The sequence below is a fragment of the Macaca nemestrina genome, chromosome 16 (genome assembly GCF_043159975.1).
Source record: "Macaca nemestrina isolate mMacNem1 chromosome 16, mMacNem.hap1, whole genome shotgun sequence".
In the NCBI taxonomy this organism is placed as follows: domain Eukaryota; kingdom Metazoa; phylum Chordata; class Mammalia; order Primates; family Cercopithecidae; genus Macaca; species Macaca nemestrina.
Genome location: NC_092140.1, coordinates 93,676,675 through 93,703,727, shown reverse-complemented (window position 1 = coordinate 93,703,727; position 27,053 = coordinate 93,676,675). Strand labels below are relative to the sequence as shown.

General features: G+C 33.6%; 1 protein-coding gene across 5 annotated transcripts in view; it reads left to right on the top strand.

Annotated features, from left to right (window-relative positions):
- Positions 1-25,534, top strand: part of LOC139359138 (PDS5 cohesin associated factor B) — a 189,756-nt gene extending 164,222 nt beyond the window's left edge. For 2 of the 5 annotated variants that reach the window (XM_071081477.1, XM_071081478.1), the window contains exons 25-35: positions 796-1,000; positions 3,296-3,410; positions 5,550-5,682; positions 6,000-6,119; positions 7,083-7,145; positions 7,733-7,878; positions 11,661-11,766; positions 17,104-17,543; positions 17,633-17,743; positions 20,189-20,327; positions 22,010-22,530. In XM_071081477.1, coding sequence (XP_070937578.1) covers positions 796-1,000; positions 3,296-3,410; positions 5,550-5,682; positions 6,000-6,119; positions 7,083-7,145; positions 7,733-7,878; positions 11,661-11,766; positions 17,104-17,543; positions 17,633-17,743; positions 20,189-20,327; positions 22,010-22,045 — 1,614 coding nt within the window. In that variant the 3' untranslated portion in view covers positions 22,046-22,530. Of the gene's footprint in view, positions 1-795; positions 1,001-3,295; positions 3,411-5,549; positions 5,683-5,999; positions 6,120-7,082; positions 7,146-7,732; positions 7,879-11,660; positions 11,767-17,103; positions 17,544-17,632; positions 17,744-20,188; positions 20,328-22,009 lie in introns of all 5 variants that reach the window. The other 3 variants (XM_071081479.1, XM_071081480.1, XM_071081481.1) reach the window with 3 other exon arrangements.
- The last annotated feature ends 1,519 nt before the right edge of the window (positions 25,535-27,053 follow it).

Here is a 27,053-nt window from a genome sequence, read left to right as displayed (position 1 = left end):
AGTCATTTTAATACTTTATACTAAATGCTGTGCTGGAGATAAGTACAGAATGCTAAGAGCACAGAGGTGGGTGCTGGATACAGATTACACACTGCTTTCTGTCTGATGTATAAGCTGTCTTTAAGGGTAAGTAGGAGTTAGCTAGGAGAGTAGGGGTGGGTAGTTTAGGAGAGGGGAGTAGTATGAGTTAAGCAGGCACATGGGTAATAATCAGCCTGATTTAAGTATAGAAGTCAAAGTAATTTGGTGTTTCTGAAATGGATTAGTAATTCTTACCTTCAGAGTTGTGCTTTTTAATTCTTTATTAAAAGACAAGATGTTGCTATGTCTGTCTTAGCCTCCCAAGTAGTTGGGACTACAGGTGTCTACCACCGTGCCCAGCTAGAGTTGTGCATTTTAATATGAATAGTTTTTTTCAGTGATAGAACTAAAATGTATAAATTGGACAGTTTTATCTTGCCCAGTAAATGAAAGAGAGACATATGAGATTGTGTTTAAACCTTAATTTTTGTATCTTACTTAAGTTAGGGCAGATTTATATTTACTAGTTTTTTTCTGTTTTAAAGGTATGTTTTTTTTCTAACACATCTAACTGGTACTTATTAAGGTCCAGATGAATAGTGCAGCTTTGAAATGAACTTTAGTCACAACATCTCACTCTTGTGAGCAGTGAGGCAATTATCGTAGATAAACTTGCTACTATTTACTCTTTACTTAAAATAGCAAATTTTATATCTGAAGTCGTTACTCTTTGCTGCCATTTGAATAATATCTGGAATAATTGTGTCTTTACAGGATGAATGCTATCAAGTAAGACAAGTGTTTGCCCAGAAACTTCACAAAGGCCTTTCCCGTTTACGGCTTCCACTTGAGTATATGGCAATCTGTGCCCTTTGTGCAAAAGATCCTGTAAAGGAGAGAAGAGCTCATGCTAGGCAATGTTTGGTGAAAAATATAAATGTAAGGCGGGAGTATTTGAAGCAGCATGCAGCTGTTAGTGGTAAGCATATAAGAAAATGAAAAGGATACTTTTTCAGCCTACTAGTTTCAGTTTTATAGAATACAACATGATATTACTGTTATTTATTATTTGTAATTGACACTCATTAAGATATTACCATTTTTTGATAACTGCTTTTCATTTAATATAAAGGTCATTTAAAAAATATAAATGCATGGTACTTAAATATCAACCTTTATCTCTTTATGTGAAGGACTAAATGGCCAAGGAAAATAAACAATGACATTAGAGGTACTTTTAACAGAATAGTAAAATTTGTACATTTATATAGATTGTCTAAACATTATCTTATTTTAGTTGAAAAAAAGTACAAGTCTTTGATCTTTGTTGTTTGTTCTCACCTGTAGCTGACATTAATATCAGGTGTTTGCGTGCCTACTTTTCATCTGCTCACTTTACCCCATTGAGGTTAGTTGGTGTGCCTCTTGACTTCTATGATTTGTTTAACAATCAGCATTAAAATCCATCCCGTTATCTCAGTTAGAAATGAGAGGCATTATTCATACCGTTTTTCCCTCCTCTCATCCGTGAGCAAGTTCTGTTAATTCTTTCTCCAAATGTCTTGAACATTTATCTTCTACTCTCCTACCTTGCTATATTTTCACTTGGATTGTTGTATACATTGCCTCCCTGTAGTAATTGTTCCTGTGCCTCTGACCCACTGCCTGCTGTATCACATTGTTATCAAAATTATCCTTCTAAAACAGATTAGATCACATCAGTCCCTTACTTGAAATTTCTGTTGATTCTCTGTTGCTCGTGGGATAAAGTTGAAACACCTTATCATAGCCCTTTATAGTTTGCTCTCAGCCTGAGTTTCAAGCTTTCTTTCTGCTCCCTATTATGAACTCTGTGTTTCATTTACTTTCGATTACTTGAAATTTGTGTAACAGTCTTTTTTCTCTGTTGTTAACTCTATCTGGAAATTGCCTCCCATTTCCAGACAAACAGTGAACAAAACCAAGGAACATGGTTGACACCTTTTGAATGCTTCAAAATAGAGTCTTGTGGCTACCACATCACTGTGACCCTCTTTCTTTTTCTTCCTTCCTTACGTTGGAAAATGTGAGGGTTCTGCAATCACAGCCCACCTCTGCCATTTACTGGTCGTATTTTGGCAGATTGCTTAATCATTCGTGCCATAGTTTCCTTATTTGCAAAATTGATATAATTATACTGATTGCTTATGGTTGTTATGAGAATTAAAAAATTACATGCAGTGCCTGGCATAATATATGGCCCAAAGAAGTGCTCAGTATGTTAGCCATTCTTCTTTTGGTGCACCTTTCACATTGAAGTGTAGCTTCCGTCTCTGATTATGCTTTAGTGTGAGCTCTTTACCTAGTCTTACTCATCTTTATATTTTTAGATTCTAATATAGGCCTGGAACATAGTAAACACTGAATAAATATTTGATAGAATTTAATTTTAATTTCACCAGATTTTAAACTGTGTTACTTTTTTCTTTCCACATTGGCCTTGAAATGAATGATGTTACATACAAACTATTCTCTGTAGATGTAGCAATAGAAATAAAGGAAATTTGATGCTTTATTGACACATATACACGAGGTTAAAACATCTAATTTATATTTTTATTTGGAAAATAGGAAATATAAATAAATGGAAATTGTCCAGAATATGAGTCCCAGTCTGTGCGTACCCTTTATTAAACCAATTAGGTTTACCATTCTGACCTCTCTAACAGAATGTGCTTATCTCAGCCAACATACAAAAATAATTGAATTTAAACTAAATAGCTGTTGAAACTCTTAAGTCTGTTCCTTCATTCTGTTCTTCTGTTACAAGTAGTGTCAGCCTCTTGTTGTTCCATACTGACTCTGAAAAATACTAGATGTTACTCATTTTGCTCAGCAGCTTAAAGAGAGTGTTAAACATAGGGTCACTTCTAATAGGAAAAATAGATGTTTTGTCTCTCACTCTTGAATATAGTTTGTTTGGGTCACTTTTTCCTTACGTATTTTAAAATTGAAATATTTGTTTCTGTAGCCTCAGCCCACGATTTATTTAGTAGGCCGTTTCAGTATTGAACATGGTAGGTGAATGAATAGACTGTTTATCGTGTACCTCAACACAGGGTATTTCAATATATTTTTCTTCAAGTCATTGTGGTAAACTGTTGGGATGCAGAAAATGTAGTACGAAAGAAAGAGTGTGTAAGATTTGGTTTTCTAACCTGGATATTTTTTTGTTTGTTTGTTTTTTTCTTTTTCTTTTTCTTTTTTCTTTTCTTTTTTTTTTTTTCTTTTTCAGAAAAATTATTGTCTCTTCTACCAGAATATGTTGTTCCATATACAATTCACCTTTTGGCACATGACCCAGATTATGTCAAAGTACAGGATATTGAACAACTTAAAGATGTTAAAGAGTAAGACTTTTTCCATCCCATTTTCATATTTTCTGAAAGTTATTTTTTTCTCCTTAATGCTGATAATTGGATCTCAATTGTAATTAGTTTATTGATGTATTTCATTTATTAGGCGTTTAAGGTTCTTTATTTGCTCTCTTGTCTTTCTTTTTTCATACCATCTCTTTATATTACATTTTTAATGTAGTTTCCCAAAACTTAATCATAATTATTATAGTTATGTTTCTTTACCAGTCTGGTGTTCCTTTTCTATTGAAGTAATTCATTAAAATTTCCATTCCATTTCTTATCTTTTCCTTCTTCCTTCTGAAACTGTGTAGATTTTCATGTGAGGTCAGTTAATAATCTCTCTTTTATTCATGTAGTAAGCACATTTTTCTGTGCAATAACTATCTTCCTCTGTAGAAAGAGAATGGTCTGATTTAACAATGGGCCAGATTCATAACTGGGGAACTACTTCCACTTATTACTTAATTGGTAATTCTCTAACTAGAGTTTAAAATATTTGTAATTCTTTCAAAGATTATTGCTTGAAGACTGAAAACACTGTACGTGCCTAGATGGGGAATAGGAATATAATGATATTTAGAGAAGTCTTTTTAAGACCAGCATAATTCTTTAAATAAGCTCGAGACCCTAGTCCTCTTTCAGTTACAATAAAAGATTACCATTGGGATTTTTAATCAACTAATTTATGATGCCTTTAGTTTCCTGTTATGTTAAAATAATTCTTAATGTCTTAATGTATGGAAATATTTCATAGTTAAATAATTTGAGAAGCTTCAGGAGAATAAAATCAAATTACTGATAAATTCTCATGGCAAAGGAAAAAATGCCCTTTTTTCCCACTGCAGTTTTCTTTTTTAAAAAATAAGAAATTAGGTTGGCTGGTCATGGTGGCTCATGCGTGTAAACAGGTCTCAGCACTTTGGGAGGCTGAGGTGGGTGGATCAGCTGAGGTCAGGAGTTCCAGAACAGCCTGGGCAACATTGCAAAACCCCATCTCTACTAAAAATACAACAAAATTAGCCAGATGTGGTGGTGCGTGCCTGTAGTCCCAGCTACTTGGGAGGCTGAGGCAGGAGAACTACTTGAACCTGGGCAGTGGAGGTTGGCAGTGAGCCAAGATCGTGCCACTGCACTCCAGCCTGGGCAACAGAGTGAGATTCCGTCTCTATTTAAAAAAAAAAAAAAAATTAGTTCTATCAAAATTAGTTCTATGTTAGAGTGATTAAAACTGTTGAAAACATCTAGCCACCTCTTTCTGAGAACACTGGGTTTTTAAAAATAAATAAAACATCCTTTGGAATTTACTAGACACTTACGGTTGTATTTCTAAGTTGCCTCAGTGTAGCCATGTGTGATCTCCGTTCTATCAGGGAGCCACTTCAGAAGAACTTATCCTATACCTAAGTTCCTAAAGGTTATTTTTTTCTGTTCTAGTATAATACCTTGCTTCACATTTCTCTCTTCCTTTTCCCATTACTTTTCTCCTCTATGTATCAACTATAACTTTGTTCCTTTCTCTCTGTATAATACATAGGCAAAACACTTTCATTTTTTATTGAATGGAGTTTTATGTAATTAACTTTAAAACTGAGCTACTGAAGCTTTCTTTTAATTTTTCCCTTTTTAAGTAAAGACAATGCTTATAGTTGTCTATTGTGACTTGTTCTCTCTATTAATGAGTATTCTTAACTGTTTTTATATTTAATAAGGCAGTTATATTCTCTTGAAGAGTTCCCATCAGGACTGTAGTCAGTCTTGAGTATCTGAGGCCTCACTTGATCCATGGCCCCACTATTCCTTTGACAGTCTTTAACTCCCTGCCATAGCTGAGGGTTAAGATGACTTCATCCTTTCTGCCATTTATGTTTCCTCTTTAACCTGCCTCCTTGGAAATCTAGTGAGATTTTAAGAAGGGATCTTATAAGCTTATGTCTGCATTGTTGACCTGTTTATGTGTTTGTGTGACATATTCTTTTTTCTTGCTGATTTGTAACTGTTTCTTTCTTTTTTCTTCCTGGAGTTACATAATCTAGGTTTGTTATATTTATATTTAGAATTATTGTATCTATATTTAACAAAGGATTATTTTCTTCTGTATTTCTTTTTTCCTTTTTTTTTTTTTTTTTTTAGATGTCTTTGGTTTGTTCTGGAAATATTAATGGCTAAAAATGAAAATAACAGTCATGCATTTATCAGAAAGATGGTAGAAAATATTAAACAAACAAAAGATGCCCAAGGACCAGATGATGCAAAAATGAATGAAGTATGTAATTCTTTGTAAATAATTATGGTTCCGTATTGATTTAAAAATTTAGGTGTAAGGTATGAAACTTTTGTAGTATGTATAGACAGCATCAAATAATTTTTTCTATTAGTAATTAGAATTACTGACATGCAATTAGCAGTAATTTTATTACAAGTAAATGAGCAAAACCAGTAGTGTAAACTAAAATGCTTACACAGACTATTGCTTTCATTAGTTTACTGTTCAGACTGGATTCATGTTCTGATATTATTGCTAGTTTAGAGAGTCTAGATTGCCAGCTTAAGTATCTGTTTTTTAAAAATATACTATTGCAGAAACTGTATACCGTGTGTGATGTTGCCATGAATATCATCATGTCAAAGAGTACTACATACAGTTTGGAATCTCCTAAAGACCCAGTACTACCAGCTCGTTTCTTCACTCAACCTGACAAGGTAGTTGCTTTACAATTTGTGTAAGTTGAAATAAAATGTATTCTGAGCACTGGGTTGTAGGAAGATAGGAATCATCATGGAAAGATTGCTATGAGTCTTAAGAATGTGATTTAAGATGAGAACCAGAATATGAGTCAAACTGGAGGACACACGTAAGGTTCAGATATTAGGATGATCTGGTGTTTATGTTCAGTTTTAAGACAGTCTTAGAGCACAGGCAGAAATGTGATCAAAGCATGTGAATTTGTGAATTAATGGCCATTGTTCAAAATGGGAAGGAGAGTGCTGATAGAGATACAGTCTGAAGTTAAAGCCCTTTATTGGGATTTGTAATTGGTATGAGGAAACAAACAGAGAACGGACACTGGAACATGCCTAAGACCCTGGGAATACTACAAGAGTGTTACCAAACCACTCTCCAAAAAACTTGAGTGTGATATGAGATGTAAAAAGTATTTCCCACAATCCCTCTTACTCCCTCATAATTTATTTAATTCCTCATAATTTAGCTGAACATATTGAGTAACAGAGTATGGAAATGACCACTATCCTCCTTTTGCTTTTAAAGCAAAGTGCCAGTTAAGACCTTACCAGGGTATAGAGATTTGGAACAGCCCTATAGGAGTGCTTAGTAGCTAAAAGGGCTGTCACGTTGAGGTGAGCAGAGTAATAGATGTATATGTGATCTTTCTCCTGAAGGGTGTTATTAAAGAAGCATGTGTTTTCTGATGCACTCTGAGAGCTCTAACATGTTAGAGCTCAAATATGTTTTGTTAATATTAGAGTTGGCATGAGGTTGGTTTAAGCTTATGACAGTAGTTAAAATCAGTGACTGAAATTTTGTGTTTCATATGATAATTTAGTTTAAATAAAAAAAACTGCTGTTTGCTTTGTTGGCTTTTGAACCACCTCGTAGATAGTGTTTTAATATTCACTGACAACTTCTTTTTCTCTTGGTTGTAGAATTTCAGTAACACCAAAAATTATCTGCCTCCTGAAATGAAATCATTTTTCACTCCTGGAAAAGTATGTTTTGAGAATCATTTTAATTTTTATGTGGCAGCTTATTTTAATGTGATTATTGGCAAAATTGTGTTATATTGTATTGCTTCAAAAATTTGTATTTTCAAGCTAGAAAAATATAAGTATTAACTGTCTTCCATTTACTAGTAAGAAATAATTATATTTACTAAATATATGCAAGCTGAAATACACAGACTTACTTTTTAGCTTGTAATTAAGTCCCAGGAGACCTGATTCTTAGACTTCTTAGATTAATATCAAGATAAAAAATCTTTAAAAAAGCATATTCTTATGTCTTTCCATGGCAAGTGTCTAATTATCTATTTTCATTGTTGATTATTCATTTCATTTGTTCTCACTTTTTATGTAAGCCATTTTCTCCAAATAACTAAGAAATTCAACTGTTATGCTGTCTGTATAGTTTTTAATTTGTTCAAGTAATATTTAGTTTATACTTATTTTGCTTAAGGATAGACGTATTTTTCATGATTTGTAAGTAAAGACCTTGACAGAGATGTTATTTATGGTTCTTTACATGTAACTTTCTTTTGGCTTTAATCAAATAAAAAGATGTGCATTTCTCATTTCAGCCTAAAACAACCAATGTTCTAGGAGCTGTTAACAAGCCGCTTTCATCAGCAGGCAAACAATCTCAGACCAAATCATCACGAATGGAAACTGTAAGCAATGCAAGCAGCAGCTCAAATCCAAGCTCTCCTGGAAGAATAAAGGGGAGGTAAGTGCAGAAGAAATGCCACAATTTACATTTAAGGATTCCAGCAAGGCTATGAGATCTGAAATAATATAATCCAAAATGTTTCATGTCAGTAAATGGAAAGTAATGTATTACTTACTTTTTCCATTTAACATTGGTAGTCACAAGTTCATACTTACTTGCTTTCTCATTTTGGATGGGTGCTCCATCTTAGCCTTTCATTGTTTAGTTTGTTGGGGGTAATCTGTGTTAGTACACATAAACTAGTTTCCAACCTCAGTGTGTAGCAATTCTAAAACTGTTACATTATGGTGTATCATACAATGGGATACATAGTCATTAAACATGATGAGGTCTGAGTTAGTATGGAAGAGTTTCCACAATACATTATTGAGTGAAAAAGGCCAAGTATATAAAACAGCATTATGGAATCTTTAAGTATTGAAAGCAGATTTATGTTCACATTTGTTTTTATATGCATAGAAATTTTTTTGAAGAATATACAAAATCTTAACAGTGTTTATGTTAACCTAGTATAGAAGGGAGGCTATTTTATACTTTTTGGTATCATTTGAATATCTTTGTTTAGTACCATGTACATGTATAAACTTTTTTGTTTGTTTTAAAAGTGTGTTTTTGATTTTTGGGTTTTTAAAATTCAACTTTTAGATACGTTGGGTACATGTGCAGGTTTGTTACATGGGTATATTGCATCCAGGTAGTGAGTAGAGTACCCAATAGGTAGTTTTTCAGCCCATATCCTCCTTTCTCCAGCTCCCCCAGTAGTCTGCATCGTCTGTTGTTCCATGTGTATGCCCATGTGTGCTCGATGTTCCCTCCCATTTATAAGCGAGAACATGTAGTATTTGGTTTGCTGTTCCTGTGTTAATTTGCTCAGGACTATGGCCTCCTTGCTGTGAAGTACATGATTTCATCCTTTTTTATGGCTGTGTAGTATTCCATGGTATATATGAACTTCATTTTCTTTATCCAGTTCATTATTGATGGGCATCTAGGTTGATTCCATATCTTTGATATTGTGAATAGTGCTGCATTAAACAAATGAGTGCATGTTCCTTTCTGTTATAACGATCTATTTGCATTTGGATATACAACCAGTAATAGGATTGCTAGATCAAATGGTAGTTCTGTTTTAGGTTCTTTGAGAAAGCTCCAAACTGTTTTCCACAGTGGCTGAACTAATTCACATTCCCACCAACAACCTATAAGTGTTCTATTTTCTCTTCTGCCTCACCAGCATCTGTTGTTTTTTAACTTTTTAGTAATAGCCATTCTGACTGATGTGAGATGGTATCTCATTGTAGTTTTGATTTGCATTTCTCTGATGATTAGTGATGATGAGCATTTTTTTATGGTTGGCCATTTGTCTTCTTTTGAGAAGTGTCTGTTCATGTCCTTTGCTCATTAAAAAATGTTTTAAAAATGATTCTTGTTTTGAGAAAAATAAAAGGAAAATTAATTCATCCTTTCACTAGTTTTAGCATAAGTGCTTAGGGCACCATTTGTTAGCACAGAGCGTTGTATAGGGCTAACCTGCCACTATTTATTGATTTTTGCCAAGTTATTATTAAAAGACTATACTGTATTTTTCATTGTTGATAACCAATCAGTAAAGAAGGTAGGTGACATTCTAAAAATCTTACCACCACATTTCTTACAGTGAATAAATTTTTGAATGATATGTAGTATGATAGAAATGAAAGAAATTGCATTTATAGCTTTTGTTTGTTCTAGATTTCTGTATTAATGCATGTTAGTGGCTGATACCTAAGTGACCGTTTAGTTATATCAGTTGGACATTTTCTACCAAGTGGCCTCATATTTAACATGACCAGAAACATTTCCATCAACTCATTTTCTAAATTACTGGTTTTTCTCCTTGAATTCCTCGTTATAATCAAAGATGATCTAATTCACTTAGTCATCTAGGCAAAAAGCCTCAAAATTGTGTTTGACTCTTCCCACCTCTATATTTGTTCAGTTGCTAAGTTTTACTAACTTTTTTCTAAGCAATGTTTTGTACTTCTCTTTTTACTGTCATCATTTAGTTCATTTTCTTTCTTTAATTATTGTTGTATTTGACTAGTTTACTTCCTTATTCCTCTCAACTGTGTATGTTGTATCACTGCTAGATAATCCTTTAAAAATACTGCTGTTGTGATGTTATTTCATTGCTCAGAGATCTTAATTGACTTCCCTTGTTTACTTTCAAGATAAGTATAATTTCACCCTCTCCTTATCATCCATTTGTTACTCAACACAAAAGTGTCGTAATTTATATTTTTTCAATATAGTTTTCTTTAAACTTTCTTTCAACTTGTGACCAATCTGTTTTGTTATTTTTTTTCTTCCAAATTCCATCTGTTTAGTGGGACTGTTTCCAGGGGAATGGAGTAGGTATATTTGAGAAACCTGTTTGGTTGGAGAGTAGGAATGAGGGAAAAATTATGAGAGGAAGTTAAGAGGTAGCCTGATTATGTTTGGACTTTGTGAACCACGGTAAGGAATCGATTTGATTTTACGTGCAACTGAAAGGGTGGCCAGGAAGTCTAGCAATCTAATTTGTGTGTGTGTGTTTTTTTTTTTTAATTGCCTTGATGATTTGTGCAGAATGTACTATAGAGGAGCTAGAATTGAGGTAGAAAAACCAGTCAGGAGTCAGCGAATCATAATCTATGGCAGGGATGAAGAGGGAAGAAGATGGTAAATAGTCAAATTTCAGATTTTTTTTTTTTTTTAAAGAGTAGTCAAGTGCAGTAGTGAGAAGGGAGGAGTGAGTTAAAACAAGGAGTTTGATGTGTAACTAACTATGAACAATCAGTTGAGAATAACTCACTACCTTTAGACCACTCTAAGATTTATTTAGATGTTAGATGCAGATGATCTTTCGATGGATTGGATGTGAACAGCTAGGGAAAGGGAGGATTTAAGGGTGTATCCTGGGCTTTTTACCTGAATAACTGGAAAGATGGTGGTACCATTTACTGAGATACAGAAGCCTTGAGGAAGAACAGGCTCTGTTTGTATGTGTGTGTTTTGGGGAAGTGGGAATAAGAAGAGTGTTCAAATGACTGTTTAGGTTACATTAAAGATCAGGTGCCTATTAGAGTTTCAAGTGAAGTGTTGAGTAGACAATTGGATATGTGAGTTTAGAACTCAGTGCAGCTGGATCAGAGATTGAGATTTAGGGTTCAACAACGTATAAATAGTTTTAAAAACTAGATAAAGATGAGACCACCCAGGACAGAAGCCTGGACCTTTATAAGAATGCCTACTCTATGCTTGGCGCTGATTTAAGTGCTTGGCATACATTGGTAAGTAAAATTGATTGACAAAAGATTCATGCTTATATTCTAGCAGAGGAAGGTAGTCAGTAAGTAATAGATGTAATAATTATGGTGTGTTAGAGGGTGTTAAATGCTACAGAGAGAAGAAAAAATAGAATAGGGTAAGGAACTGGGGCAGGTTGCAGTGTGTAGACCAAGCTAACCTGCCAACAAGAAAAGTTTTAATTGGTTCTATGATCTGACCCCAAAATAGAATTTAGGTTTTAAAAAGAAAAAACTAGATTTAAATTTTTGATTTTTTAAATTTCTTCACTGTATTGAATTAAATGAGCTTCATTGCTTGTTGAGTTAGTATCAAATATGGTAGAATAAAACTGGTTCATTTTTGAAAAGAATGAAATTTTTTCCCATGAATCTGTAAAGCTATACTAGGAACAGAAAAAGCTTTTAAGGTTATTTGATTGTAATAACAATTACAAATATCTGTATTAAAAGGCTTGATAGTTCTGAAATGGATCACAGTGAAAATGAAGATTACACAATGTCTTCACCTTTGCCGGGGAAAAAAAGTGACAAACGAGACGACTCTGATCTTGTAAGGGTGAGATATTTGCATTGATTTTATAATAATATTAATAATAATTTTACTTAGTAAATAGTAATGTTTATACTGAAACCAGTTAACATGACTATCAAATTTATATTTTCATTTTATTTTAGTGGCTTTAATCACAAACCTGAGTTTATAATTATCCTCTATGTAATTTAAGTATATAGAATCTGTGCTCCTTATGAATGTGATGAGTAATCTCAATTGTTCAGGTTTTTGGTATTAGACTTGCCAGTTGCATACTCAACTGTTTGGTTTTTGTATTGTTTTGTTTTCCTCATTTGCTTGGGGTTTTGTTGGTGGTGGTGGTGGTGTTAACATAGGATATTTAGACTTAGCTTTAGAGAAAGGGAATGGAATGAGGATCCTTAAAGGTTCTTTCGTTTATTTCTTGAGCCTTTTACTAATTGAGCTGCTATTAAAGGTAGAAAATGCTATAGTTCTCAAGTTCTTGTTCAGTTTTTAAATCTTAATAGAAATAATAAAATGATAACTTGTATGATAGTTGTGTTATTTTAAGACAAATTTGCTGAATTTTTAGTATAGACACAAAATACAGTTATGTCTTCTAACACAACTCTGGACTTAACTGGGTTCGTTTTGACTTTACAGTTCAGCTTCAGATCATTTTCTTAATAACTGATTAGGCTATAAGAATCAATTTTCTTATCTGTATGTAAATTATGGATACTTAGCTGGTAAACTTTATCAGAGTAAGTGACTTAGCCCAAATGAATTGTTGCTGCTGTTTCATTGTTACGACTTTTGATTATGGTTATCATAATAATAAAAGTTAAAATGTTTGAATCTACTTGATTAATAGAGGTGAGAGGTTATCCGAAAAATAATTACTTTTGCTTTCTCTAAAATATTACTGTCCATCTTGTCTTCTACTGGTCCAACATTACACATGCCAAGAAGTCTATTTTCATGTTTCTCCAGTAACTTATTTTGGCAGAGTGTTTTTCTATTTGGAAAGAATTATTCTTTTTTTTTTTTTTTTTTGAGATGCAGTCTCACTTTGTCGCCCAGGCTGGAGTGCAGTGGCGCGATCTGGGCTCACTGCAACCTCCGCCTCCCGGGTTCAGGTGATTCTCTTTCCTCGGCCTCCTGGGTAACTGGGACCACAGTTGTGTGCCAGCATGCATGGCCAATTTTTGTATTTTTAAAGGCGGGCTTTCACCATGTTGGCCAGGCTGGTCGCAAACACCTGACGTCAGGTGATCCACCCGCCTTGGCCTCCCAAAGTGCTGGGATTACAGGCTTGAGCCACACCACCCGGCCGAGAAAGAATTATCTAAAATTTTACTGAATTCTCACTATATTTACTGTAAGTTATGATGTTTATTGGTGCTTTAAAAATTTCACATGAGCAAAATTAAGAATTGATCATTTAGTTTGAAAAGAGTCTTGTTATCTGGATTTACAGAAGAAAATTCTTGAATTGGACAAGGTATTATGTCTTCTTAGTTCTCACTTAGTGCAGAAATTCCTTTATTAGTGATGAGAGCTGGTCACCATGTTGAGAATGCTTTAAGCAGAGAGCTCATGATGTATTTCATTTGTTGGAAAAGTCAACTAGGCCACTCATACCCACACCTATAGTGTACTACACTTATACCCTTAGTGTTCCCATCCCCTAAAAGTTGGGAAACATGGTTTTTATTCTTAATATTCTGTTACCCTATAAATTTTACGTATACTTTTACCTTTTGGGATAGTACAGAGCAAAGTCTACTCTATTTTTCATAGAACAGTTTTGAATTTTTGAGCTCTTGAGATCTATTAGTATGATTGCAGTGGAGGCCTTTTGCTATTTGTTGTGGCATGGATAATGTGTAACGTTAGGTCCAGTTTTAGAGGTGCTAGGAGAATCTTATTAATAAGCTAGTTTTGACTGAAGTGCCCTCAGATGAGCATTATGAGACACAAATTGAATTTAAAGACCAGTGGATTATAATCAAAGAGCATGGTCTCATTTGCTTGTTACCAGGTTCACATTGAAATTTTATGGCAAAGGAATTATTTTCCATATACGTTTGTATTTAAATATTTAGCTTTATAAATAACATATTTTCCCTATCTTTTGCTTCTAACCTCAATTTTGTACTCCCTCTGTTCTTAAAACAGTGCAATGCAAAATGAAAAAGAAATGAGAAGTAGTGGTGCTTTAGGAAACTAGATTAGTATTCTCAAGAAAGTAGACATTGGGTTTTCTTTTTACCACCAACCTTTTCCAAAGCATAAAGGAAATCATCTTCCTTTTTACATCTTTGGACATCAAAAAGAATTGTAGCAATTAAAACAAGAAGTAACATTTTAAATTTAGTTCTGATTTAACATTTCTTTTACCTTCTCATCTTTGAGTAACAGTTAATTTTTAATTTGTGCACAAAACTCTAAATAAAAAAAACAAACTAAATCCAGTCATGTATAGATCTTCCCGTCTCCGTAGAATATGAGGATAGCTTAATGTTACCAAATCTTTTAATATAATAATATATTAAATAAACCAAAGGGAAAACCAAAAACAAATAATTTCAGATCATGCCTAGAGGACATAAATAAAACTTAAAATCCGTTCTTGACAAATACGAACTTTTAGTAAACTAGTACCAGAAGGATACATCTTTAATGTACTAAAAGTTTTGTCTATTTTAAATCAGTAGTCAATGCCGTTCTTCCTAAAGGCAAAATACTTGAAGCATTCTTTTTAAAAATCAGAAACAAAACAACCTGCTGTCACCACTGTTTTTTAGAATTGCTCTAGAATGTTTGACGAATTGTTAGTTTTGTAATCTTAGAAAAATAAAACAAGCAATTGAAAATCTATCCTTACCTGTGTATATATTTTTGTTTGTAACTAACATTACTCTGATAATTTTGCTTTGTATCAGATGTACATTTAGGGGAAAAGGGATTATTTTCTTTATCACAAGAACCACTGCAACAACAAACTTTGATTGATTGATTGATTGACAGATTCATAGATTTAAATATAACCTTAAAAAGAAATAGGGAGTACCTACATGTAGAAAATCTCAAAACTGAGATAGGGAGGACCTATATGTAGAAAATCTCAAAACTGGAAGACTTGAAGAGAGAGAAGATAGGCCATGTTCCTGTTTAGGAAATAGGAGTAAAAAAGGATGACAGTTTTTTCCAAGTGAATATATAATTGTAAAATTCCAGCATGATTTTGTTTCAAGTCTATGTGGAGGAATAAATAGATATAAAAGGAGGAGAAATATAGGTAGGTTCAGCCCTACCAGACACATAATTATACTTAGTAAAATACTGTGCTTCTGTTATGATAGCCCGTAAATATTCTTCTTGTTCAAAACATACAAAATAAAGGAAGCACTACAAATCATTGATTCTGAAATGGTTGAATGTGTCTTTGGGAGTGGAGAATCCAGTTTAGAATCTCACCTCACATTCTATTCTAAAACAATATACAATAGTGTCTTAGTCAGCTCAAGCTGCCATTATAAAATACCACAGACTGGGTAGCTTAAACAACAGAAATGTATTTTCTTACAGTTCTGGAGGCTGGAAGTACAAGATCAAGGTGCCAGCAGATTTGGTTCCTGATGAGGGCTGTCTTCCTGGGTTACAGATGCCACCTTCTCCTGTGTCCTCACATGAGAGGTGTGGGGCGGGGGGAAGAAGAAAGGCACCCAAGCTCACTCACTGGTATTTCTTCTTCTAAGGACACTAATCTCATCTTGCGGGTCCCACCTCATGACCTCATCTCAACCAAATACTCCCAAAGGCCTTGTCTCCAAATAGGGTCACATTGGGATTAGAGCTTCAACATACTTTTTTTTTTTTTGTTATGGGGGTCACAATTCAGTCCAAAGCAAATAAGAAATAACACTTAAAGGCCAGGTGCAGTGACGCCTGTAATGCCAGCAAACTTTGGGAGGCTGAGGCAGGTGGATCACTTCGGGTTAAGAGTTTGAGACCAGCCTGGCCAGCACAGCGAAACGCCATCTCTGCTAAAAATACAAAAATTAGCTGCGGATGGTGGCACATGCCCTCTAGTCCCAGCTACTCAGGAGGCTGAGGCAGGAGAATCGCTTGATCCTGGGAGGCAGAGGTTGCAGTGAGCCGAAATTGCCCCACTGCACTCCAGCCTGGGTGACAGAGCGAGTCTCCGTCTCAAAAAAAAAAAAAAAGAAAAAAGAAAAGCCAGGCATGGAGGCGGATACCTGTAGTCCCAGCTACTTGGGAGGAGGCTGAGACAGGAGAATGGCGTGAACCTGGAAGGTAGAGCTTGCAGTGAGCAAAGATCACGCCATCACACTCCAACCTGGGCAACAGAGCGAGACTTCGTCTCAAAAATAAAATAATAATAATAATAAAGAAATAACACTTAAAAGTAAGCATAGAGGCATACACAAAAGCATAGAAGAATATAGAGAAAACCCACTAACACCCCAGTAATCAAAGTTGGCAAAGGACACAATACCAAGGATGTAATTATGCAGTTCACACATAGGAAACTCAATTTAAAGTTAGAAAAAGTTACAGACAATTTGATAGTTTTTGTTGTTTTCTTTTCAGTGATGTTTGAAAATATAAATTGTTGCAGATTTTTGGAAATCAACTTTGTATTGTAAGTGTTCATACATACAAATTATTGTTGGGTCTTCGGAGAATTTCTTCAGCCTTCACGCTGGTTCACATATAGATTCTCTGAATATAGACTAGGATTTTATTTTAAATGTGAAAGCCATTGGTTTTTTGTTGTTTCTGTTGTTAGTTAAACCTAGAAAGAAGCAGTATCTGTAATTCAGAAGTGTTTCCAAAATTTATAATAAATGATGAATATGTTTACCTTTTATATCTTGCAACCTCCATTTGTAAAATAATACTTCTTTTATGATGTTGTAAGTATGTCATATAGTTAATATTTTATGTCTTATGCACTGTGTGGTAAAATTAGAATTACTTAAATTGACTATCAAAACAGATACTTTAGTACAGTTGTCATTTAGGACCAAGCACTGAATTTATAATGCTCTTTTTAATGAGATAGCTCTTCACTAAAATTTATAATATAATAAGATACTGATCTTGAGAGGTTTCCTTTGAAGACACTCCAACTTAAAAGTAAGAGTGAAAATGTACCCTTTTACCTCAGGTAAGTTTTTCAAATTAAAAACTATAATAAAAGCAAATAAATACAGTTCTGGTGTATTTAAGAGCTGTATATTTTAGGTACATGTTTGGGACAACAGTAGATAACATTTTTTTGTTTCCTCAAAATATATATACTCACAATTTCATAACCATAAATTGTGAATTTTTTTTTTCCTCTAGTCTGAATTGGAGAAGCCTAGAGGCAGGAAAAAAACACCCGTCACAGAACAGGAGGAGAAATTAGGTATGGATGACTTGACTAAGTTGGTACAGGAACAGAAACCTAAAGGCAGTCAGCGAGGTCGGAAAAGAGGCCATACGGCTTCAGAATCTGATGAACAGCAGTGGCCTGAGGAAAAGAGGCTCAAAGAAGATATATTAGAAAATGAAGATGAACAGAATAGTCCACCAAAAAAGGGTAAGAGAGGCCGACCACCAAAACCTCTTGGTGGAAGTACACCAAAAGAAGAGCCAACATTGAAAACTTCTAAAAAAGGAAGCAAAAAAAAATCTGGACTTCCAGCACCAGAGGAGGAGGAAGAAGAAGAAAGACAAAGTGGAAATACAGAACAGAAGTCCAAAAGCAAACAGCACCGAGTGTCAAGGAGAGCACAGCAGAGGTAAGCATGTGTAACTCTAAACTGCATCTATTTCGTTACTATATTATAAATCATAATTTGATGCTATCCACATTTGGGTCTTCCCAAAGCAGAGCAGAATCTCCTGAATCTAGTGCAATTGAATCCACACAATCCACACCACAGAAAGGACGAGGAAGACCATCAAAAACGCCATCACCATCACAACCAAAAAAAAATGTGTAAGTTGTGAATATTAAATTTCAAACCAATTTCAAAAGTTCCTAAATTTGTAAACATACATATTGCTATATTTAAATTCCATATATTTAGCCCCATTACACTAGGTAAGATAAAATTTTTATAAACTTACCTGAGTGACTGATATCTCAATAAACTATCTTGTACATTTTTACAGGTGTAGGCAAATCTTTATAAGTGGATACCAAATAGCATATTATTTCCTATACAGACTTTATGATATCTAAAGAAATGATAAGATATTTTTAAATAATCACACATTGACCAGGTTGCCTCGTCATTCCACAAAACCATTTTTTTTAATGTTTCTCATTAGCACCTTTTCTTTTAAATGAAAGAAAACAGGTCTATGCTTCTGTTTTTATTCTTTGAACTTGTAGTAGGAAAGTAACAGGTACTGTTTTTTAAAAATTATATCCATACAAATTATCACATGTTGGTCTCAAGTGTTTGATATCTTGGTTTTGTTTGTTTTCTAATCCAGTTCGTGTATCTACATCAACATGTATATAGTTTTAGATGTTCACACAAACACATTTATAAGAGAGGTATAGTAACAATGTGTACCCCAAATTTTAGTGTCATAAGAATATCAGTGCTATAATTTGTAGATTTGACAGTATTTTTTCTCCTCAGTTATGTGAGTGGAAATAAAGTAGCATGTCTTCTATTAGTCGGAAATTTAGCACACTTTTTCTGAGAGCAATCCCACCCATACATAATTATATCAGTGGCTTGACTTTTCAGAGTTGCCAACATACTGTCGTTAAATACTCAATTATCTTAGAGATTTTCCTATTCCTGTGTATTCCACAGGAAGAGGAAAAGTTGCCTGGGTGTCTAGCCAGTACTTCATGCCATCTTCCATGTAATTTTTCTATCAGGTTAAAAGTAAAGGTAAGTACATTTTTTGTGGCAGCTTTATAAATGTGTTTGGATTCAACCAAAGGAAATCAGTATTTCTAAACAAAGGATTCTTAAGGAATCCTTTATTTAATAAAATTCACATGAATGATGTAACAAGGAAATAACAAACCTCATAATTTTAGTTTGTTTATATTTGGACATCATGAAATTCAGGGTTTAAATGATTATTGTGCTCTCCTAAAATTACACAAGTCCTGTGAATATTCTAAACCAAATAAGTATTTCTTTAAAAAAAAAAAATTGATACAGAAAAAGATTCTGTAGTCTGTCTTGGAAGCCTATCTTCCTTTCACTGGGAAGCTCTTTCTAGAGCTAGATATAACATAATAACGTATGTCAGGATTTGTTTCTTTTTCTTGTTCTGACATCAATGAAATTGAAAAAGATTGTCATTATGTTTCATGTAATTTCTATAGTTTCATTAATCCCGAAAAACCAAACCAAGTAGAAAAATTGTTTGGTTTGAGCATGAGTTAAAAAATGCACATTTTGGATTGCTTATAGAAGTGATAAGTTATGTTACTAATTTTAAAAAGTAAATATTTATCAAGAGGGATCCATTTGATTAGATGGTTCTATTACATATTTTTTGATGCCTCCTGTGTTTCAGAGAGTACTAGGTGCTAGGGACACAAAACAGACATGGTTCTTGTTTTCATGGGTTCGTGGTTCTTGTCTTCTACCATCTAATGGAGTGAGGAAGCTTTTTCTTTAAAAGTAACAATGAGTTGATATCTTGAGAATAGTAGGGGCTAGACAGGCAGAGAACAGGTGGCAAGAACACTGTATTTGAAGTTTCTGAAGTGAGAAAAATCTTGGCAAAATCAGAAAGCTAAAGGAAGGCAAGGGTTTGCTGAATTGTAGTTGTGGGGAGTTGGGGAGCAGAAAGAGATGAGAACGAACAGGTAGGCATGGACCATCTACTGTTCCTTGTATACTGTGTTAAGGAGGTTTACAAATTATTCTCAGCTCAGTGGGGAGCTCTGTAGTGGCAGTGACATCATCTGTCTTGTACTTTTAAAAGATAACTTTGTAAAGAGATAAGAGATGGGAATGGTTTGAGTTAGGTGGTAGCAATGGAGATGTGGAGAGAAGTGAATGAATTTGAGATCTCTGTAAGAATCTGTAAGGCCAAAGACCGGTACCCTATATTCAAAGCAAAATCCCTTTCTGCTTTGAGCAGCTCAGTAGACATAGATGCCTTTTACTGCATTAGGAAAGATGAAAGGAAAAGACTTTGAGTTATGTTTTGAATTCCTTTATCGTATGTTTTCAGTCACTTTTTTTTATCTACCAGTTACTTGGTAGATAATTTGTAAGATTCTGTGATTGAATGCTAGTGTAGGATTCAGAATATTAAAGAAATGTTCTTGTCTCATAAAGTAATTGAGGGTAAACATGATATGACAATTGATGAAATACTTGAAGCATTTCTTCTAACGAGGTAATCTACTGAAAGATTGGAACGTTCATTGTATTTTACATGTGTTTTACTCTAGCCGTGTAGGACGCTCCAAACAAGCAGCTACTAAGGAAAATGATTCAAGTGAAGAAGTAGATGTGTTTCAGGGTAGCTCTCCTGTCAATGATGATATTCCACAGGAAGAAACAGAGGAGGAGGAAGTTTCTACAGTAAATGTATGTGTTCAAAGTTTCTTTGAGTGGTGTGGTATATAAAAACAGTAAATGTTTGGTTAGATCATTTAGTACTTGTCTAATTCTAAGTATTTATATATTTTTCTTCATTAGTTTATAGCATCGTTTCATCTACCAGGTTGGATAATGGAGAACATCTCTTATGGAAACCCGAAACTAAGCAAATAGGTGTAGCTTAGTGAGAATGTAAATGTCAAGTCTGAACTGAATGTATAGCATTCTGATATTGACACTTCAAGCGTTTAAGTTGTACCTTGATTTTAGGGCACTGATACACATTAAGTATACTACTGTTTATATTTTACAACTCTCTGTTTGGTATTTCTATTTGGGTTTCATAATAGAAATTAGAAGTTAGTTACACAGAATAAAATCAGCCTTTGAAATTGAAGTTTGAGCTGAATGAGAATTCATAAAATTGGTAATACATACTTATTTTGCAAAGTAGGGATGTGTTACTTCCTGACTTTTTTGTTTTTGTTTTTGAGACAGAGTCTCACTCTGGCCCAGGCTGGAGTGCAGTGGCACACGATTTGGGCTCACTGCAACCTCCGCCTCCCAGATTCAAGCAATTCTCCTGCCTCAGCCTCCAAAGTAGTTGAGATTACAGGCCAGTGCTACCATGCCTGACTAGTTTTTGTATTTTTAGTAGAGACAGAATTTTACCATGTTGGTCAGACTGGTCTCGAACTCCTGACCTCAAGTGATCTTCCTGCCTCGGCCTCCAAAGTGCTGGGATTACAGGCATGAGCTGCTGCACCCAGCACTTCTTGACTTTCAAAGTAATAAATAAATAACTTTACCGGTTAATACAACTCAGATATTTCTTTTATGAAAAAATATAATACATTTAAGTAGAAGCTCTTCTCCCATCTTTGTTTGAGAAACCCAAGTTCTGTAATCAAGTCTCAGAATTGGTCTCTACTGTTCTGTCATATTTAATGGAATCAGAACTCCTATCTGTACCAGGATTCATGTTTGTGAATAAGTGAGTTAAGTACACAGGAAAATATGCTTAATTGTGGTCTCAAATTAATTTGGCTTGTTTCTTAAAGGGTTTTGGGGGGACATCAAAGTAAGGAAGGCTGAAGAGTCAGTAACGATTGATGTCTTCACCAGAGAAAACTACATAGTAAATTAAAACCCTTTTTTATATTCCTATTGTTAATATTGACATTTTTTGAACTAAAGTTTTATGCTTTCATTAGTGCCTGCCAGTAAATGATAATATGTTTGAATTTTAGGTTATTTTACTGTATTGATAATTGTTAAGATTCAAACTCAGTAACTACTTTCCCAGAAAGATAATGTAAGTTCATAAATGTGAAATGTTTTCATTTACCACAGGAAACATAAGTAGAAAGATGATTAATCTGTTTGAGTTATTTTTCTTTCTGTAGACATTGACTTCTGTGATAGAAAAGTAAAATAGTTTTTTTCTTCTGCTGTTCTGGGAAAGTCTGTGAGCACGTAAGGGTTCAAATATTATAGAACCCTCTGAATATGTGATGCCAGAGCAGAAAGTAAGGATAAAAAAGTTTCAGGGAAAGGAAAGCAAAGAAAATCAGGAACAAACGAGAATAAAGATTGGTTAAAAATGATTACTGCATATCTTATGCACATATACCCATTTTAATTAAGCATCTGATGACTTTCCTTTTAAGGTACGGCGGCGAAGTGCTAAAAGGGAACGACGATGAACAAATGTAATTAATAACTTTCTCTGTGAAAGCTTTGGAAAAATCTTTTTTTTTTTTTTTTTTGGTCAAACTTGAGGCTGAATAAAGCCTTTGATGCACAAAATGGGACTGCTGAAGAGTGGACAGTTGGACCTTACTTTGGTGACCCCATACAATTTGTGGTCACATGCTTTAGCCATACGCATGATAACCTTGACTATGGAGTCTTGTGAAAGTGTAATGTGCGATGGCTGTGTAGACATAAAGAAGAAACTTGTAAATATCTTTTTTCTTTTTTTAATGTTTCTGACTTCTGAAGTGCTTGTATAGCTTTTATCTGCGGCTTTAAACTGACAGTACCCAACTGTTTATTGGATCTATTGATTTGAAAAGAATTTGTTAGGATAGATCTTAAGCAGTAATCTGTCAGTGTTTGTATTTGTATTCTCTGCAATTTTACTGTGAAAAAATTTTTTTTCAACAATTGGTGTCATTTTCTTGATGTCACTATTTGTTGGAGAGTTAAATGGTCTCTTCCCCTTGTTTATCTTACCTAGTGTTTACTCCTGGGCACCCTTAATCTTCAGAGGTGCTAATTGTTTGCCATTACACCGGAACGATGCCTCTGATAGGAGGACAACCATGCAAATTGTGAAATAGTCCTGAAGTTCTTGGATTACTCTACACCTCAGTATTGATTGGTCCCAGAATTTTCTGGCCTTTCATGGCAATGAAAATTTTAAGAAGAAAGATTTAAAGTATTTTAATTTTAAAGAGTGTGTTATAAAATAATGTACTGAATTCTTTATCCCATTTTATCATCCTTTCAGTTTTTATTAATCTACTGTATCAATAAAATTCTGTAATTTGAATGAGTTTTTAATAGTCTAGAATGTTATTGTGTATAGATATTTCCTCTTGAACATTATGTTCAAAAAACGCAAATTACACTATAATATAAAACCTGATATATACACATTAGAAAAATTCCAGTTCTCCATAACAGTGTAAAGTTAATCAGAAAGAAAAAATTTTATTGATGCAGTGTGTCTTTATAAAGCTGTTCTTGAAAGCCAAGTGTTTTGTATTTTATAGTGAGTTGCATGTTTATGAAAAAAAGTGCTGAAAATGGGATGTGCTCTTTTCTGTAAATTCATATTTAGCCATAGTCTATGATAGATTGCCCCATAACATAGTTTTTCATCAAGAGTTTATTATTGTACTTTATTTTGGAGCCAAAAAATTGTTTCTGGGGGGGTGGGGCAGGGTAGAAGTGGTATATCCAACTATATCAGCTACTGTAGTTGTCACAGTCTTGTGAACTTTGAATGAAATTCCACTTTGTCCAGATTGGGAGAAGTGGAAATTTATTTGGATTTAGAGCAGGTCTTTTTTTTCCTTCATTGTAATCTGCAAAATACAGAAATAAATTACTTAAGGCGGTATCCTTTGTACAGTTGTATAAACTGTATTTTGAACCAAAACATGTAGGTTACTACTTAATGCTTACCTAAATTCATTTTAGTATTTTAGGTGCTGTTATGTTTTTTCATGGTTAACACCAGAGGAAAATAAAAATCATATTCTAACTTATTAAATTTATCACATTGAATAGTGGAACATTTTCATATGATACACCATTATGTTTAAGGTATATTTCCAAGATTGGTTATAATAGATGGGGCATATAATAAAGAAGCTACTATTTTGGAAAATGACATTTTACTATTTGCCAATGTATACTGCAGTTGATATGATTATTTTTCTTTTAAAGATTTGTTCGTGTTTATGAAACAGCCATTTATTTTTTAAAAAGTGTTTTGAATTGTGTCTTAATCTCTCCATATTTAACTATTCTTCATTTACAACAATACTGACACCAGTAATTATGAGAGGCTGTCATATATCAAAAGCAGCTCAGGTTGGATCAAGATACATTGGTTTTGAAATGGTTCCTTAGCTCGGTTTTCCCAAACACATAATTTCTGTTTCAGCAGTACAAAGGCATGTTTTAAAATCTATAACATAAAGAATAAGGAATAGCTTTGTATTTTTGTCATTGATTAAATTGCACCGGAAATGTTTATGGAAATATATCATTAAGAACATTTTATAAAACATACGAAAAAATGATTGTGAAGGATTTTTATTTGCATGATCATAGTTAACCAAATTTCGTTGCACATTTTTGTAATGCTGTACAGCAGTTCACAAAAAAATGTTCATTGTAGATTTTGTTATGTTCAATGCCAATGAGTCTGTAATTTTACAACCTGTCTGTTCTTTTTTTGGGTGGATTACGATGTAAATTTTTCTTTTTCTTTTTTTTGGTAGAGAAATAGGTGCAATAATCACAGTTTTGATGTCTCGAGTCTCCATCTTAGGGGATTATCTTACGTTTAAACTTAACATTTCATGTATTAACATTTCATGTACTAACATTTATAGAAGCCACATACTTTACAATAAAATTGTGTATAAAACATTAATTGCTAACAATTGTTAGCAGACTATTCAGTGATAATGTTCGTTTTGAAAATATGTACTGTATAACATTAAGAAAATATTTAACTCCCTGTAACAAGCTCCATTATGAAAATCTTATTCCTCAGTGAGGTTATCTTGCTGCACTCTGTAGCAAATTTGTTTAATCCACATTATAATAAAATGTCTTGCTGCAGTGCAACAGGAAGCTTTTTCAGTGATCTCCACTGTATATGTAAATTACAAATGTGGCTGTAAAACTTATTCCAGGTATTAAAGGTTAAATTACTTTCTGTATCTTCTTATAACTTGTAAGTTTGATTTTTAAGATTTCATTTTGTCCACTTGTAAGAATGTCAGGAATTTAAGAATTTGTTTAAATTAGGCATATCTCTGCCACCACATAGTATTATGTCACTATAATGAACAATTGATATTTAAATAGATAACCAATTTTCAGACACATTTTTAGATTTCTGTGAAGTTGAATAAACATGAAAGTTAATATGAGTGTATTATTTTGTTTATGTAAATCAACATATATATTTAAATACTAAATGGAGAAAGGCACATTTGATGATTTTTAATTTTGGAGCCTTTGTTTCATGAAGTGGAAACACGTCTCAGTAACTTTTTCCAAACCTTTTGTTTAAACTTCTCATGCAAAATGTTGGCGGACAGAGGTTTTTTAAGTATTAAGTTAAATAATTGCGTAACTGAACCAAATAAATGTATAATATAAACTTTAAAAATAAGCACTAAATAAATAAGTTGCCAGTCGCAGTTTTATTCATTTGGCAAACATTTATTAAGTGCCTACTATGTGCCAGGCACTCAAAAATTTTACTCAGTTTTGCGGAGGATAAAGTGTGATCAAGACAGAATAAGTCCCTGCTTTTGTGGTACTTTCATTATATTAGAGGTGGGTGAATAAGCAAAAAAAAAAGAAAAAAAAATTAATATATAATGTCAGATTGTGAACAATGCAGTGAAAAAAAGGAAAAGCAGGATAGAAAGTACTAATGATAGATGGAGAAGTTATTTTATATACTTTGAAACATACAGTTTAGGATTGTTATATGTTTATGATGAAGTGATATGGTTTGTAATTTAAAATGTCACTTGGTATCTTTATGAATATTTTTAATCTACTTTGCTTGATATTAATGTAGCCATATCAGTTTTGTTTTAGCTATTGTTTGCATGATAAAATTTTTCCTTTTATTTTCAACATATTTATGTTCTCATGGTTAAAATGTGTATCATGTAAACATACTTGGATTTTGTTCTTTCATCTGAGAGTCTTTGTTCTTTAATAGTGTTTAAGCTCTAGTGTAGTTACTTATATAGTTGATTTTAAATCTACCATTTTGCTATTTATTTTCTTTTATGCCAGTCTCTCCTTTATTTTCTCCTTTCCTGCCTTTTTCTGGCTCAGTTAAGTGCTTTTTATTATTCTATCTCTTCCATTAGCTTTTTAGTTAAACCTGATTGTGTTATTTTAGAATTACAGTTTTTATGTTTGACTTATTATAGTCTGTGATTAATGCTTTTGCTACCATCAGAACAATGCAAAAAGTTTAAAACAATTCAGCTGTATCTGCCTCTCGCTCCTTTGTGCTAAAGTTGTCTATTTTCAGTATAAAAATGCCACAATATCTTTGTTGAATAGTCCATGTTCTCATATTTACTCATAGATTTTCTGTTTTCACTCTGTTCTTTTTTTAAGAATCGTTTTGTGCTATCATGTTAGTTCATTTTTCTTTCTTTTTTTTTTTTTTTAATTTTCTTGTTTTCAGCAGTTTGACTATGGTATGCCTAGGTATGCTTTTCATTTTATTTAATTTGCTTGGGGTTTACTGACCAGTTGTATCTGCAGGTTGATGTCTTTCATCAGTTTTGAAACATTTTTGGCTGTTACCTCTTCACATATTCTACACTATTTTCTCTTTCTGACATTCCAGTTATAAATGTGTTAGACTGCTTGTATCCCATCTGCCTTTAAGTGTGTTTTCTGTTCTTTCCACTCTCTTTTTCTCTCTGTGCTTCATTTTGTATATTTCTGTTGATCCATCTTCAGATTTCTTTTGCTATGTCTGTTCTTCCTGTTAACTTTTCAATTAGTTATTAATTTCAAATATTGTATTTTTTAGGCCAGTGTGGTGGCTCGCACCTGTCATCCCAGCACTTTGGGAGGCTAAGGTGGGTGGACCACTTGAGGTCAGGAGTTCAAGACAAGCCTGGCCAATGTGGTGAAACCCTGTCTCTACTAAAAATAAAAAATTAGCCAGGTGTGGTGGTGGGTGCCTATAATCCTAGATACTCAGGAGGCTGAGGCGGAAGAATTGCTTGAACCTGGGAGCCAGAGGTTGCAATGAGCTGAGATCATCACACAGTGCACTGCACTCCAGCCTGGGGGACAGAGTGAGACTCTGTCTTTAAAAAAAAAAAAAGTATTTTTCAGTTCTAGAATGTCCAGTTAATAATATTTTATAGATTTCAGTTCTCTGTTGAAAGTCTCTTTTTACTCATCTTTTCCTCTTTT